This window comes from Callospermophilus lateralis, chromosome 3 (assembly GCF_048772815.1).
Source record: "Callospermophilus lateralis isolate mCalLat2 chromosome 3, mCalLat2.hap1, whole genome shotgun sequence".
NCBI lineage: Eukaryota > Metazoa > Chordata > Mammalia > Rodentia > Sciuridae > Callospermophilus > Callospermophilus lateralis.
In genome coordinates this window covers 168,426,846-168,443,955 of record NC_135307.1, presented here as the reverse complement: position 1 = coordinate 168,443,955, position 17,110 = coordinate 168,426,846, and the positions used below count along the sequence as shown (strand labels likewise).

The following is a 17,110-nucleotide window of genomic DNA, read 5'->3' as shown; positions in this document are numbered from 1 at the left end:
ATGAGTTCAGTATGCTCTGACTCAATTGTTATTCAATTAAAACTTACTTTTATTTTAGTTTTTGGTACTGGGGATTGAACCACCACTGAGCCATATTTTCAATCCTTTTTAAAAATTTTTAATTTTAGACAGGGTCTCTGTAAGTTGCTGAAAGTCTTGCCAATTTCTGGGGCTGGCCTTGAATTTACCATCCTCCTCTCTCAGCCTCCCAAGTCTCTGGGATTACAGGTTTGTGCCATCACACCTGACTCAAACTTACTTTTAAATTATTTGCTAAAGGTATCAACTTCAGGTTCTTGCAGGTGCCTGAAATCTGTGAATTTCTCACCGTATCAACTTTCCATCACAGTGACAAAATACATGAGATAATCAGCTTATAAGGAGGAAAGGTTTATTTTGGATCATGGGTTTCAGTCCATGGTTGCTTGGCCCTGTTGCTTTTGGGTCTGTGGTGGCACTGTATATCATGGCAGAAGCACATGGCAGAAAAGTTTTGTTAACCTCATAGTAGCTAGGAAACAAAGAGAGAAGAAGGGTCAGAGTTCCAATGTCTCTTTCAAGGGCACATCCCCCCCAGTGACCTAACTTCCTTCCACTAAGCCCCGCCTCTTAAAAATTACATCACCTCCCATTAATATATGTATGTATGTATATATATATATATATATATATATATATATATATATAATATTATTATATATATTTTTGTCTCTCTCTCTATATATATTTGTCACACATCTGTCTTTATTGTGAGCAGCAGGTGGGACACTTCTAGCAATAGTTAAAACATTGATCTACATGGGGCTGGAGTTGTGGCTCAGCGGGAGAGCACTTGCCTAGCATGCGTGAGGTACTGGGTTCCATCCCCGGCACCACATAAAAGTAAAAACAAATAAAATAAAGATATTGTGTCTATCTACAACTAAAGAAATATTTGAAAAAATTAATTTACAAAAGCAGGGATTTAGGTGAAGCTACCTGGTGGGTACCTTGGAGAGTTCATATGTAGATGCTGACCCACAGCAGAAGGAAGAGAACTCCATTGCCCTTGAAGGTTGAGGCCAACAAGGAGATGAAGAGCTCTTTGTAGCTGTCCCACGTGTACTTGGTGGAGGTAATACCATAAATGAGGAGCCAGGTGGTAAAGAACATGCCAATAGCCAGAAGCACCGTGGTCAGATGAGGGGGAAGAGAGTGTTACTGTTGGTTATTGGTGATGAGTCCTGCTTCCTCAAACATGTTGAAGTCTGAACATTAGAGAAGCACACCGAGGCAAGCTTATGAAGCAGGGTTTATTTAAAAAGGAGTAAAGTAACATAGACTTCTCCCGGGAGGGAGAAGGGGGCCGTAACTGGTATCCTGGTTTCCCAAGAAGCAAGGTGTTCTGCCCTTTTTCTATGTCCTAGGCTTCCTTTGTTCTCCTGCCCTCTTCTCTTTATCTTTCTCCCTCCTGTGTAAGTGACTAGGCCAAGGAAATGCTCAGTGGGGGTGGCCAAAAGGTGGGAAACAGGTGGGCTGAAGGGGAAAGGGCAGGATGGTGCAGCCCAGGACACATGAACAAACTTACAGCTCCCTGTAGAGAGCTGGGACAGGTTACCTTGGCAACAGGTTGGAGCAGGGAGAGATTGTTGATAGAGTGCAGGAAGGGCTCTGAAGGAATTAATGCATGAGACAATCAGCTTATAAGGAGGAAAGGTTTATTTTGGATCATGGGTTTCAGAGGCACAGTCTCCAACTTAAGGGACTCACTCAAAATTGACCTCCTTGATCTGATCTGACTTGATTTACCTATCTATATTGACTGCCTTTCTAATTCTGGCTTCAAGAGCTGGGTTGACTGGGCTGGTATATATGTTCATGGTTCTATTTTGCACATAGTAAGCCACTGCTTTGGCCCCACCCCCACCCCAAGCCATCACCTCCCATTGGAATCAAATTCTTTATCATCTGAGCTTTTGGGGAACATTCAGGATCTAAACTGTAGCAGTAAATATCATTCTTTTTGGATAATAGGATATTTACAGTTTATATCTCTCATCTAGTTTGGCTATTTATGAGTTCTGTCACAAGTTATTATAATCTGAGCGTCAGTTTCTTCATCTGTGCAACAATATAACAATAGTAGCATATCACAGCATTGTTATGAAGATTAAATAAGGAAATTCACATAATTAGTGCCCTTAGTACAGTTTAGAGCACTCTACCAAGATTAGCTATCATTAGCATTATTATAATTGTTTTGAATTACAAAAGTAACATAGGCTTATAGAAAAATACTCTAGCAAAATAAATATAGAACTTTTAAAATTTTTAAAATTTTTTGGTACCTGGGATTGAACTTAGAGGCACTCAACAACTGAGTCACATCCCCAGCCCTATTTTGTATTTTATTTAGCGACAGGGTCTCACTGAGTTGCTTAGCACCTTATCCTTGCTGAGGCTGACCTCGAACTTGCAATCCTCTTGTCTCAGCCTCCTGAACCACTGTGATTATAAGCATATATCAACACTGGAAAGCATTTATTGTTCCCTTTTTGCAGATGAGGAAATCAAGGCTCAGAGACAGGTTAAATGGCCTTAGTCATATAATTGGTTGGTAGGAGAGCAGAACTCAACCACTTGAATCCATATCGAGTCCACTTCTGACTCCACATTCAGGGCACTTGCTGCTTTGCTGTTGAGTGTAGACAATTGAGGGTGGCTCTGGGTTGGATCAGACATGTCTGCCCCTAATATCGTGAAATGTTGTGCTCTTTATTAAATGCTTGAATACTTGAGCTGCCAGGAAATTCTTCTTCCTAGTACCATGGAATGTCCATCGAGTAGGATTTTAAAAGTCTTTACTATTTGCTTAGCATTGTGTTAGTATTGATTTTAGTTTTTACTGTCCAAGCTTTTTGTTCTTTGTAAATATATAAGAAGTTACTGACTGAAACATTATCCAAGTGCTGGGAATTTCTTGGGAAATAAAACCCACACTTCCTTGTAAACCTTCAAGTCTAGCTGGGGAAGCTCACAGTCTAGCTGACAGCTAGCCTGTTCTTTCCTTTCCTGCCCACTGCCTCAGCCTTTCTTCTTTCTTTTTCTTTTTTTTTTTTTTTTTTGGTACTATGGATTGAACTCAAGGGCATTCTATCACTGAGTTATTTCCCTGGTTCTTTGTTTTTTATTTTTTAATTTGGGACCGGGTCTCAAAGTTATGTTGATGAGAGGCTGGCCTCAAAATTGCAATCCTTTTCCCTCCACGTCCCCAGTAGCTGCGATTTCAGGCTTGTGCCACTGCACCCATCTATATTTTTCTTTTGATTGTCAGTTTATTAATTATGGCATTAGAGTATTGCATGATTGAACAAGCAATAAAATATCTTGAGGCTTATTAATTTTTTGACCCTTGAACTTTTTTTTTAAAGTATTTGTTTTTTAGTTGTACTTGAACACAATACATTTATTTTATCTTTTTATTTTTATGTGGTGCTGAGGATCGAATCCAGGGCCTCATACATGCTAGGGGAGTGCTCTACTGCTGAGCCACAACCCAAGTCCCTAACCCTCAAACTTTTGCTGTTTCCTTTCTCATTTCTTAAAGTCAAGTTCTCAAATAAAAGAGCAATTAGATAGATCGAGGCTCATCATGACAAAGAGTGACAAGATAATTGCAAATAACCTTACCCTATTTTGAAAAAGCTATTTTGGTTTTTCAACTAAAATAACTTCTTTCTGCTGAAAAGAGATTTGTTTGAAGTAGCTGGCTTAGCTGATGGCAGAAAATCAACCGTGAAATATAAAGAACTTCATAAAATTGTGACATAACTCACTTTTACAACCTTTATATAATCAATGACAAAAGAGCAGGGAATCCAAAATGATTTATAATTTACATTTGGAATGCAACAAACTCAATTTTGCTCTCTCTGCAGAGTTAAGATTTTGTTTCCATAATTACTTCAATTAGTTTTCATTTTTTTGTGTACTGAAATCAGCGAGAGAGGATGGTCAGATGTGTGCTATATGGCAAGGAAAGTCACTCTAGACTAAGAAACATGCTCCCAGAAGCTCATTGGAAAGACAAACCCCATTATGGAAAAACCACCAGAGAATACCTGAGAGTTCAGTTAGACACAATTTTTTCCCTCTAGTACAGGTGACAATGGCAAAAAGGTCTCAAGGTTTGTTTCACTGTTAACAAGGTTATGAACAAATCATGTTTTTGAGAGTTCTGGAAAGGTGTAATGGTTGAGTAGGGTGTGTATGGAAAATGCCTGGGTGAGATCTATTCATTCATCCACGCAACTGCAATTTCTGAGCAGTTATATGTGAGTCATTGAGCTGGGGTTTGGAGTACAAGATAGACCTGATCTTTGCCCCTGAGACAGGTACAGTTTGGCAGAGAAAGTGGAAAAGGCAAAGGAATATAGAATAATCAGGATAAGTAGAGCAAATGGACAACTAACTCCTGTTTGACAAATCAGAGAAGGTTCCAGGAGGTAGAATTCTCTAAAGTTGAGATGTATGAAAAAGACCAAAGAAGAGAGGAATGTTTCTAAGGGAGGAAAGTTGTATGAGAGAAAAACTTAGCGATAAGAGAGGGCAAACATGGAGTATTAAACGAGAAAACAACAACAAAATCCCCAAAACCCAGTCATTGTATAGGTGGGGGGTTGGGAGATAGTGATGGGAATATCTCCTGTGTATCTTCATGGCAGCTGGCATGTGGTTGGCCAAACCCCAGCCAGGGTTGTTTAAAAATATTCATCTTAAATTCAGGACTCCTAATTTGTGGGGTCTTATCACAGTTGTAGACATCTCCGGGAGGCTATGAGTATTTAGGATTAGCTCAAGAAGATACTAAAATAGAAAAATTGCTGTCACTCTTGTTAAAGTTTATGTAAGGCCTTTAATTTAGACTGGACTCTGTAGTGGGCCCCAGCAGGCCAAACTAAATCAGAACGGTATCACCTGTGCTAAGTGCCACATAAACCAACTTGAAAACTTGAAAGTCAATTTTTCCTAAACTGGGAAAATTGTCAGACTGTCAGGGTAATAAGGAAGTCTTCTGTTTTGTTTTGGTACTGGGGATTGAACCCAGGAACGCTTTGTCACTGAGCTATAGTCCCAGCTCATGCAGATATATAAAATTATTTATTTATTTATTTATTGAGACATGGTCTCACTAAATTGCTTAGGGCCTCCCTAGTTGCTGAAGCTGGCTTTGAACTTTTGATGTTCCTACTTCAGCCTCTCCAGCCACTGGGGTTACTTGCATGCACCACCTCACCGGTCTGTCTTGTTTTAGCCCAAAGATAAAAGTAACTCTGAACCCGACAATTCGTTTTTTGTTCTCTTTCTGCTTTCTTCAGTCCTTTTCTGTTTGTAAAGCCAACCTCCTCTGCTTAGCTCTTCAGAACACTGATTAGACTTTGTTGTCATTTTGTCTTTTACAGTCCCTTTTCTGGTCTCTTTTTATATGGTCCTACAATTCTGGCAGTTGTGTCCAGCTGTCTGAATGAATTAATGTATTAAAATATTTTCATGCTCTTTATTTAACTTCTAGTTTATTTATTTATTTTTTTAATAGTAAGAATTTAACTCTTTTTTTGGGGGGGGGGGTGGGGAGCGGTGAGTGGGTACCGGGGATTGAACTTAGGGGCACTCAACCACTGAGGCACATCCCCAGCCTTATTCCGTATTTTATTTTAGAGAGAGGGTTTCACTGAGTTACTTAGCGCATTGCTGTTGCTGAGGCTGCCGATCCTCCTATCTCTGCCTCTGGAGCTGAGGAATTTAACTTTTTAAAGACTTTAAATATTTTTTCCGTTCCCCTGGTATCTACCAAGCATACTTAAAAATAAGCGTCCTCTGCAAATCACCAAAGTGCTGTGACCTGCTTACCTCGGAAAATGCCCTCATTTAACATGGCCGCGCTTCCTTCTATTGCCCTCGCCTGCCCATAGCAAGGATGGTTCCAGTAACCTCCTTTCACGCCTCGTTTTTCCCGTAACAAAGATGGTGCCGCCACTTCCGGATCCGGGCTCTGGCTGTGGAGGGGCGGTGAGTGCAACTGGGGCCCCGCTGATTTCTTTTGCGCCACTTTTCTTCATCAGCTCTGTTGCGCTTTGGGAAGGGCGCAGGAAAGAGGCCCAGAAGCTACAGCCACGCGTTCGATCATTCCAATTTCACAATTGGAAAGCTGTGATTTCCGTAGGATATTGCCATTTCTTCCCCGCCCCCTCGCTCCTCTGCCTCAACCCTAGGCGCTCTGTGGCTGCCTGGGCTTTGGGAGTTCCCGAAATGTACAGGCAGCGGGGGATGGATGATTTTCGGTTCTTCTGATTAAAAAAAAAAAAAAAAAAAAAAAATTAAGAAATATTATGTACTGTAAAATTTGCCTATTTAAAGTGTAAGATTCATTGGGTTTTGTTTATTTATTTTTATGTGGTGCTGAGGATCGAAACCAGTGCCTCACATATGCAAAGCAAGAGCTCTACCATGGAGCCCCAACCCCAGCCCCAGATTCATTGGGTTTTGTGCGTTCACAGCCCTGGGCAGCCATTATTACAAGCTACTTTTAGAATAGTTTCATCACTCCAAAGGAAAACTCTGTATCCGCAGGACTATAGTTCATTTCTGCCTCCAGGAGCATCATTCTTCATTTACCATTAATCCCCCAGAGCTAGGCAATTACTGGTGTACTTTATAATTTTCTAATTAATATAAGTGGAATCATATATGTGAGTACATATATTTTCAAAGCTTGTCCGTGTAGCTTGTATCGAAACTAAATTTCTTTATTGCTCAACAATATTCCATTGTATGCATATATCATTTTTTTCTGTTAATCATTTGATGGATGTCTGGGTAACATTTTGGGGCCATAATGAAGTTGTTGTAACATTTGTGAAAAGTTCTTATGTGGATATATGCTTTTCTCTGGAGCACATACCTAGGCATTCGCCAGATCAAAGTGTAAATCTATGTTTAACCTCTTGAGGAACTGCTAAGGTGTTTTTCACATTGTGTCATCTATTGCCCATAAATGTATGGTTTTACTCTTGAACTTGCAGTTCTGTTCCATTGATCTGTATGTCTGTCCTTCTGCTAGTACTACACACCCTTGACTAATATATATTTTTAGTAAGTTTTGAAATCAGAAAATATGAGTCTTCCAACTTTGTTTTTCCTTTTCAAGATTGTTTTGACTATTTTGAATTCCTTGCATTTTCATATGAATTTTGGAACAATTTTGTCAATGTTTGCAAAATAGCCAGCTGGAATATTGATAGAAATTGTGCTGACTTTTAGGTCAGTTGGGTAATATTAAAATATTAAGTCTTCTGATCTTAAAATATTAAGTGTTCTGGTCCATGAACATGGTATGTCTTTCCCTTCCTTCAGCTATTTAATTTCTTTCAGCATTTAAAATATAGGTTATAATGTGCCTTACACTTATTTAATGTTTCTATTTTTTCTTTTTATACTAATTTAATATGTTTTTCTTTTTTCTTTTTATACTATTATAAGTGGAAATGTGCTTAGTTTCATTTTCAGATGTTTATTGCTAATGTATATAAATGCAAATGATTTTTCTATATTGATCTTGTATCCTGTAACTTTATTTAATTCTAGTTTTTTAAAAAAGCAGATCCTTAGGGTTTTCTATACATAAGATTATGTCTTTTACTGGTAAGAGTTTTGCTGCTCACTTTGCAATCTGAATGCCTCATGTTTTATTTTTTTTGTTTGATTGTTCAGGTTTAAGCTTCTAGTACAGTGTTGAATAGAAATGATGAGAGCAGACACCCTTATCTTGTTCTTGCTCTTAGGAGGACATAATTTAGTCTTTTACCATAAAGTAGTATGTTAACTATATGTTTTCAAGAACATCATTTATAAGGCTGAGGGGGTTCCCTTCTATGCCTATTTTGTTGAGGGCTTTGATAAGGAAAGGGTGTTTGACTTTGTTGAAAGTTTGTTTTTTTTTTTTTTTTTTTGTGTGTGTGTGTGTGTGTGTGTGTGTTGGTTTTATACCTTATTCTTCTAATATAGTGTATTACATTGATTTTCAGATATGAAAACAATTTTGAGTTCCTAGGATTCCACTTACTTGTGGAATAAATAAATAAATAATTCTTTCTATTTTTCTTTTCTTTTGAGGTGGTGATTATTAAACCCAGGGCCTTGTGCCTGCTAAGTACAACTCAACCACTGAATTATACCCTCAGTCCCCGGAGTGTAATCCTTTTTATATTTTGCTAGATTTGGTTTGCTAGTATTCTTTTTTTTTTTAAAGAGAGAGAGAGAGAGAATTTTTTATTTATTGTTTTTTAGTTTTCGGCAGACACAACATCTTTGTTTGTATGTGGTGCTGAGGATCAAACCCGGGCCGCACGCATGCCAGGTGAGCACGCTACTGCTTGAGCCACATCCCCAGCCCAGGTTTGCTAGTATTCTATGGAGGATTTTTGTGCTGTTGTTCATAATATCAGTTGGTAGTTTTCTTTTCTTTTTTTTTTTTTTTTTAATTAGTTGCTCGAGACAATACAATGATCTTGACATATCATACATTTGATTCAAATGGGGTATGAATTCTCATTGGTAGTTTTCTTATGATGTCTTTTTTTCCCACTTTTGATGTCAGTGTAATTTGGATGCATAGAGCCCTTGACTATATCATTGTAATCCCAGCTACTTGGGATGCTGAGGTAGGAGAATGGTCCATTTCCAGGCCAGTCTGGGCAACTCAGCAAAACTCTGACTCAAAAAATGAAAAAGGCTGGATGTCTCTCAGTGGTAAAGGACCCTGGGTTCAAACCCCAATATTGAGGGGAGGGGAAGAGAAAATATTCCCTCTTTTTGTCTTATTTATTTATTTATTCATTCATTCATTCATTCAGTACTTGGAATTGAACCCAGGGGCACTGTACAACTGCGCTCTATCCCCATCCCTAATCTTTTTCTTGAAACAGGGTCTCCCTAAGTTGCCTAGGCTGGCCCTTGAATTTATGATCCTGCTGCCTAGGCTCCCAAGTTGCTGGAATTACAGTCCTGTGGCACTATTCCTGGCTCTCTTCCAGTTTTTAGAAGCATAATACAGGAGAGGAAGATGAACTCCTGAAGTGTAGGGGGAAGAAGCAGGACGTATGGGAGAACCTGAAGGAAAGCCATTATGCCTGAAGCAGGGAAGGAGAGGGGGCCCGACATGCAAGGAGGATTGGGCTAGAGAGAAATTTTCTCATGGTCATTACTGTCCCAGAGGAGGAAAGGAAAGGAGAGAGCTTTGGAGAATAGGAACAGGCAACAAGGTGGGAGAACAACCAAGAGAAAGACTTTGAATTTGGCATTCTCCTGCCTCAGCTTCCTGAGTTGCTGGTATTACAGATGTGTGCTACCACATCCAACAACAACTTATACACACACACACACACACACACACACATACACACACACACACTTTTATACCTTAACTATGCCTGGGGGCATAGTTCAGAGGTAGAGTGCTTGCCTAGCTGTGTGAGGCTCTGGGTTCACTTTCAGCACTACAAAAGAAAAATAAAATTTTCAAGGAATTCCCAAACAACATTTTCCAAATTTGCTAATTGTCTACATTTGCTCTATTTACTTTATCTTTCTTCCTCCCTTCCCCCCATATATGATAATAACAATAAAGTATTATTATTATCACACATAATATAGTCATATTTGTTAACTTCCCCATATGTATCTATATTTATATATGTATCTATCTCTATATATGTATCTATCAGTACATATATGTATATATATCTTTCTATCTATATATGTATATGTAGGTATATAACTATATATATATATATATAGAGAGAGAGAGAGAGAGAGAGAGAGAAGATTAACAAATATGACCATATTATCTATGATAATAATACTTTAAATGAGCAAACTGAGGAAAAGTTGCCACAGGTGACACAGTTAAACAGTGACATGAGGGCTTGAGCCTGATTCTCAAACTCCAGGGATGTTTAGGATCTTCCTGACATCCTAAACATTTTCAAATGCTAAGAGTGAGCATTTGAAAATTCAAATTTGTGGGCTGGAGATGTGGCTCAAGCGGTAGCGCGCTTGCCTGGCATGCGTGCGGCCCGGGTTTGATCCTCAGCACCACACAAAAATTCTCTCTCTCTCTCTCTCTCTCTCTCTCTCTCTCTCTCAAAAATAAATAAATAAAATTAAATTAAATCAAAAAAAAAGAAAATTCAAATTGATCATTTTACATGCCAGCTCAAATTCCATTATTTTAAGATTCAATGAAAATATCTATTAAAATAAGATGGATTGATGAATGAATAGAGTTGAAAAGATGGGTAGTTATGAAATAAATTATAATAAAATATGAGGGAATTTAGGTGTTTGCTTTATGGTTGTTCATTGTATAATTCTTTCTACTTTGTGTGCATGTGTGTGTTTCTGGGGATTGAAATACTCAGGGTCTTGTTGCTAAGCAAATACTCTACCACTGAGTCATATCCCCATCCCTTCCCACTATGCTTTAAGTTTGAAAATTTTCATGCAAAATATTAGGAGTGGCCGGATGAGGTGGCATAGGCTGTAATCCTAGTGGCTCAGAAAGCTGAAACAGGAGGATCACGAGTTCAAGACCAGCTTCAGCAATTTAGGGAGACCCTAAGCAATTTAGCTTAGGACCTGTCTCAAAATGATAAAAAGGGCTAGGGATGTGATTCAGTGGTTAAGCGCCCCTGGGTTCAATTCCCAGTACCACCACCACCAACAACAACAAAATAATGGTGGGGATGTAGCTCAGTGGAAGGCATCCTTGGGTTCCCCAGTACCTAAAAATATTGGGAGGGAAGTGACTTAATTGAAAAAAAATGTAAGTCAAGTTAAAACACTTCTTGTATGTGGACCTTGTGAACTTGTGTTTGTAGGTTGTAAGAATCTATAAAGTAATAGAATAGTGGCTGCTTTCTTCTGGTAAATAGGCTTTTATGTAATTAGGGACTTCTTATGCCCAACTCCAGGACAAAGTAGACTTCTAGTATTGAAAAATAATATTTATTTAGATTGTGTAATTAGGGAAGTTTTTTTTTTTTTTCTTTTCATGGTACTGGGTATTGAACCCAGAGGCTCTTAACCACTGAGCCACATCCCCAGCCTTTTTTTTTTTTTTTTTTTAAATATATTTTATTTAGAGACAGGGTCTCACTGAGTTGCCTAGGGCCTCACTAAGTTGCTGAGGCTGGCTTTGAACTCAAGATCCTCCTGCCTTGCTGGGATTACAGGTGGGTGCCACTGTGCCTGGTGGGAAGTTTTAAGAGTGAAAGATAAGTATTCCTGCTGGGAGAAGTTGAACCATATCAAAAGATTTGGGTGAGAAAGGGCTGAGCTGGGGATTAGCTCAATGGTAGAACATTTGCCTAGCATGTGCAAGGCCCTGGGTTTGATACCCAGCCCTGAGGGGAAAAAGTTTTGGTCCAAGGATAATCATTGTATCCTTCTTGTTATCAGGCTGTTTTCAGACTACAGGAAGGGGCTCATCTGTCTCACTGCTTGCTTTTTCCTGTGTATATATACACTGCTTCCCAAACAATATATTTAGAAGAAGAAGATGCACAGATACTTTTTTTGCATTTAAAAGTATTTACCTTTCAGCAGACTTTTCCTCCTCTTTTGGGGGGCCAGTGCCAGTTTGTTTTTATTTGGCTTTTTTGACGGTGGGGGGTGGGTACCAAGGATTGAATCAGAGGCACTTAATCACTGAGCCACATCCCCAGCCCTATTTTGTGTTTTATTTAGAGACTGGGTCTCACTGAGCAGCTTAGTGCCTCACTGTTGCTGAGCCTAGATCTGAACTTTCGATCCTCCTGTCTCAGCCTCCCTGATCTGCTGGGATTACAAGTGGTTATATTATATATATTATATGCCACTGTGCTTGGCTATATTTGGCTTTTAATGTAAGCGTTTCTAAAAGCAAAGAATAGATATCACATCACTGTGCTAATTGTTGCAGAAAGGATTCCTTTTCTTTGTCTTTACTTTTTGGCTCAGGGGTGCTTTACCACCAAGCTACTTTTATTTTTACTTTGAGATAGGGTCTTGCTAAATTGGGAAGGATTTTGCTAAATTGCTGAGGCTGACCTTGAATTTGCTGTCCTCCTGCTTCAGCCCATCCCCTCCCCCCAGAGTCACTGGGATTATAGGCATGTGCCACTATGCCTGGCTGATTCCTTTTATTTCATCATACTCTCAGGTGATGGTTTACTCAAGGCAACTTTTTTTTTTTTTAAACCTTTTGGTTATATTTTTGTCATTTTTTAATTAAATTATTCTAATTTATTATACACAATGGCAGAATGCAATTCATTTCATATTAAACATAATGAGCACAATTTTTCAAGTCACTGATTGTATACTCAAGGCACCTTTGAAAGCAGGCAGGATATGCCAGTATCATTCAATGACCTGTTTGTGCCTTTCTGGAAGTCTACAGAGCAGAGTGTTAGATAACTGGAGAAGAAGGGGGAGCCAAAGGTGCCTGCCGCAGAGATGTTTGCTGAAACTTCAGAGTTGGTTGACTAATACAGCACGTGTGAATAGACAGGACATTCTGGCTTCTTTGGGAACCTTGATCATTCCACTGGGTTCAGGAGAAATCAGCTGATATGTTGGCTCCCTCTCTGAGTGAAGGCATGTCCACAACAGCACATGACTAGGTGGCCGGGTGTCCTCAAACAAGAAGGATCTCCCCAGGTTTCAGTGTTGATTTGTTTCTGTATGCTTCCTGTTTTTGCTGTCACGTGGAGTTTAGGCTACAGCGTTGGGGCTGTGCCTGCAAGCAGGGCTCATGCTAGTGTAGCTGCTTTCTAAGTCTGGCTGTAAATGAGGGTAATAATAGGATTACTTGCCTTGTAAGTTTATTGCAGATGAAGCTCTAAGGACTATGGTTGGAATCTAACAAGCACTCAGTAAATGTCAAGTACTCTTATTATGCTGCTCACTGTTGGGGCTGCCCTGAACCGGAGCTAAGCACCTCTTTAAGTCTGTAGTAAAGGGGTACATGCAATGCATGTGGGTTTGCCCCTGCTGGGCAAGAGTTGCAGCTCCGGAGTGGGCGTTACCCAGTGAGATGGGCGTGGCCTCCCAAGATGTCGGTCAATCTGTTGACCTAAAGACATCCCAAAGCTAGACTCAATCCTCAGAAACATAATAATGCCTTATTTGGGGTGGAACTTTCTTAAGTTTCTTCCCCTCAATAAAAGAGCTTCAGAATCTGCTCCTCCGTTTTTTGTTTTTTGTTTTTTTTTCTTGCCTGTCTTGCCCCACTTTTGGGTGCTGTGGCTGAGAAACCATCATTGAACCCAAAGAAAAAGGTATTTTGTTTGTGTGATTATTTCGTGCCAGCCCAGTTCACCTGGAGTCACCCTGACTGATTTAGTCACGTGTCACGGCAGCTCACATTATTCTGAAATTGCTTCTTTTATTCAAACATGTCTTTGAGATCTTTTAAGTACTGATTAACAGCCCTGCCCCATGTCCCGAGTTGGGGACTGAACTCAGGGCTCATGCTAGGTGAATGTTCTGCCCTAGAGCTACTTCCCCAGGTCCTTATTTTCATTTTTAATAGCAGTGTAATATGCCTCAATTGGACACTGCATCCTCCCAGCCTGAACCTAATTCAGTTGATAATAAAACCAGCCACTGAAATTGTCTCTCCTCATTAACTCAGTTTCTCTTTAACCTCTCTGTTCATTCAGTTATTAAGTTCTATTCTAAGATTGATTCTTTTTTTTTTTTTTTTTTCTGTACCAGGGATTAAACCCTGAGGTGCTTAACTACTAAGCCACATCAAGTTGCTTAAGGCCCCACTAAATTGTTGAGGCTGGCTTTAAACTTGTGATCCTCCTGCCTCAGCCTCCCAAGCTGCTGGGATTACAGGCTTCAATCACCACGCCTGGCTTAAATGTATTCTTAATCTCCCTCCTGTTCTTGACCTGTAAGGCTCTGACCTGGTTCACATGGTTTTCTTCTCACCTGGTCTGTATGGGTGAATGATTTCCTATTACAAGATTGCCTGCTACCATAATTAAGCAGGCTTAAATCTCAATCCATCTGCTGTCCAGCTACCAAACATGAATAGTATGACTACATAAATTCTCTGCATGATTCAAGATAGCTGGTAGCATTCATGACACCTGGTACTGGACATAATAAAATTTATTGATGATAGCAGCTTATGGGGCAGAGAGTAGCAAAGGTCCAGGATCTGCCCAGGCCTGTATTTATTTCATAGAGAGGTAGACTGGGCTGGGCACACTGCAGAGAGCCCTCTAGTAAGAATCCAGTGCCCCACAAGTAAACATAGACTAGGAGTGGTATGGAACACAAGAAATGCTAAATACTGAATCCAACAATTCACCTTCAAAGCCTCAAGAGCTCAGAAAGTTTTTGTATTCCAGGTTGCTGGCTGACAGCAGCAAGGCCTTACCACAATACCAGGAGGAGGAGGGCTCCTTGACAATTCAGCTGAGACAACGGTGTTTGTCCCTACCCACTCGGTGAGTGATCAATACTTATCTCTCCCTTGAAACTCCCAATACCCCATGTCACATGTGGTTGTCCAGACTGGTTCTTTTTGAGTTCATGCTTGCTTCTGATCACAGCCATAGCCTGGCCTGCCCCATGGTGGTGGTAAGTTCTTCCAGAGAGACTATGGCCCCCTTCTGGGCCTGCTCTGCCTTGACTCACTATGTTAACACAATAAGTCTCTGTGCTTGGATCACCCCAAACTATGAGCTCCTTGAGAGAAGTGTCTGTTAAATTCACCTTTTGTATCCTCCATGCTTGGCACCAAGCCTGATATGCTAACTAACTGACTGACTGCATGTTTGAATAAGCCACAGGGGAGCATGCAAATTGCCTTCATGGCATTGCACTTAATTTGTAATATATCCTTCTGGACTTTTTGCCCCTAGCTTTACATCTCTTTATCACACACACAGACACACACACACACACACACACACACACACACGCAATATTTTGTTTTATAAAATTCAGATCAAACTTTAAAACCTTTCCATATTTACTATATTATGAACATTTCTCCTCATCAAAGAATTCTTTTTAAAAATATTTTAAGGTACTGGGGATTGAACCCAGGGGTGCTTTACCACTGAGCTATCCCTAGCCCTTTTATATTTTATTTTGAGACAGGGTCTCACTAAGTTGCTTAGGGCCTGGCTAATTTGCTGAGGCTGGCTTTGAACTTGTGATCCTTCTGTTTCAGCTGTTCAAGCTGCTGGAATTATAGGCATGCCTCACTGCACCCAGCTGTCAAATATTCTTGTGGCCCTTGAATCAGTCCTGTATAGTATTTCAGTGGTGAAGTGGTTTGTGATTGAACCTTTCCCATTTTCAAGTATATAGCCTGTTTTCTAGCTGAAATGATTCATGGTGTCTTTTACTGAGAGTGTTTCTTTCCCATGATGACAAAAACATGGTAAACAAATGGTGGGTCTGAAGCAAAAACAAGGAAGACCATTAATAACAGGCGAAAAGAGATTATTCTGGTTTTACTGTTGTTTGACTTTAAGATTCTTCAAGCAATGGCTCTAATGAAGGCTTCTGCTATTAGTGCCTTTTGTGTTGAATTGTTATTTTTTTCCTTAGGATGATGGCAGCCCAGGAAGCCAGTCCAGGCAGCCAGTCAGGAGAGAGTTGTGCTTTGGACTTACCGTCAGCAAGCGACATAAGAGACTATGTGCTGCAGAGACCCAGCCAGGAGGCCAACAGCGAGGCTCTTAGTTCTGTGGAATGCCATTCTTTTTCTTGCTCTTCTGATGTGGATCCAGGTAATAAGCACAGTTTAAAACAAACTAACATAAAAACAATTTAGCAGATACACTGGTGTGTGATTGTTTTCTCCTTCTTCCAGTAGCAGATCTCAGAGAAATGATTTATTGTCCTACGTAGAAAAACATCATAACCCAAGCAAAGCTGTAGGGAGAGACTTCAAAGGACAGCCTCCCCGATGTAACAATAAGGAGTAGGTGTTTCCTGGAGTTCTTTTTAATCTTGGGTCCCTTTCTGATCTCCATCCAAATGCACTCAGAGACAAACACTTAGTTCAAGAGGGAGAGAGTGGAATTTTTTTTTTTTTAATGTGTTACCATTAGTAATATAGACTGTTATTCCTATAGTGAAGTGTATTCTGGACTTAATCTTTTTTTGTGTATGTATGGTGCTGGGGATCAAACCCAGGCCTTGTGAATAAAAACTAGGCAAGTTCTTACCACTGAGATACACCCCCAGCTACTCTTGATTTTTTTAAAAAATATGTATTTATTTTATTGTTTTGTTGTTTTGTCTGCTGCATATGGGTGCTCATACTATGTTGTTTTTGTTTGACAGTGGAGTGTATTTTGAGCTACACTGTATTTGAATAACAACTTTTCTATAAGTTTCCCTGATTCTGACTGAATTGTCAAAAAGTCTATTTTAAGCTTAATGATAATTCCCTGACCATCTCTAGTTGAAAGCTCATCTTTATTCATTATCCAACCCTGAAGGTGTGCAGACCTGCCAAGTTCAGCTTTACTGCCTACTGCTATGTGACTTGGGGTATTTTTCTTGATTCCTCTGAGTTCACAGTCCTCTATAAAATGGTAATCAGATGCTCGTGGAATAAGGTTTGACTCAAGGAATAATGTAAAGTACTTACCATGGTGTCTGCTGCATATGGGTGCTCATACTATGTTGTTTTTGTTATTGCTGTTATTAAGAAATTAAAATATATTATTTTTGATTAATTAGTTATTTCTGGTACTGGAGATTAAACCCAGGGATGCTCTACCACTGGGCCACTTCCCTAGTTCTTTTTATTTTTTGAGACAGGGTCTCACTAAATTGCTAAGGCTGGCCTCAAACTTGCAATTCTCCTGCTTCAACTCACAAACTGCCTGAATTACAGGCATGTTCCATTGCACCTGGCTAAAATATCTATTTTTAAAGAGAATTCATTGGATATGAAGAAAATGTATGGCTTTTGTGATGAATTCATTGATGATAGTCACAAGGCTATGTGTATTATTAGCTTTCTATTGCCATAGAAAAATACCTGAGT

The 17,110-nt window shown here is 39.6% G+C and overlaps 2 protein-coding genes across 3 annotated transcripts in view; one reads left to right on the top strand and one right to left on the bottom strand.

The window, feature by feature from the left end:
* Positions 1 to 466: 466 nt before the first annotated feature.
* Positions 467 to 1,868, bottom strand: LOC143394344 (dolichyl-diphosphooligosaccharide--protein glycosyltransferase subunit TMEM258-like). Its single transcript, XM_076848970.1, has 3 exons — positions 1,823 to 1,868; positions 979 to 1,187; positions 467 to 511 (listed from the first exon to the last, which is right to left on the bottom strand). The coding sequence occupies exons 1-2, from the start codon at positions 1,857 to 1,859 to the stop codon at positions 1,000 to 1,002; spliced, it is 225 nt and encodes a 74-aa protein (XP_076705085.1). The 5' UTR covers positions 1,860 to 1,868; the 3' UTR covers positions 467 to 511; positions 979 to 999.
* Positions 1,869 to 6,017: 4,149 nt separating this feature from the next.
* Shld1 (shieldin complex subunit 1) overlaps positions 6,018 to 17,110 on the top strand; it is a 96,447-nt gene continuing 85,354 nt past the window's right edge. The window contains exons 1-4 of one of the 2 annotated variants that reach the window (XM_076848968.2): positions 6,029 to 6,048; positions 8,326 to 8,395; positions 14,445 to 14,543; positions 15,658 to 15,839. In XM_076848968.2, the coding sequence (XP_076705083.1) occupies positions 15,659 to 15,839 (181 nt within the window). In that variant the 5' untranslated portion in view covers positions 6,029 to 6,048; positions 8,326 to 8,395; positions 14,445 to 14,543; position 15,658. Of the gene's footprint in view, positions 6,049 to 8,325; positions 8,396 to 14,444; positions 14,544 to 15,657; positions 15,840 to 17,110 lie in introns of both variants that reach the window. The other variant, XM_076848969.2, reaches the window with a different exon arrangement.

Coding starts and splice junctions, on each gene's coding strand:
- LOC143394344 (XM_076848970.1), bottom strand. CDS start 1,859: ATGAACATATATACCAGCCCAGTCAACCCAGCTCTTG. Junction 1,188..1,822: donor CCCAGTCAACCCAGCTCTTG/AAGCCAGAATTA, acceptor AACACTCTCTTC/CCCCTCATCTGACCACGGTG.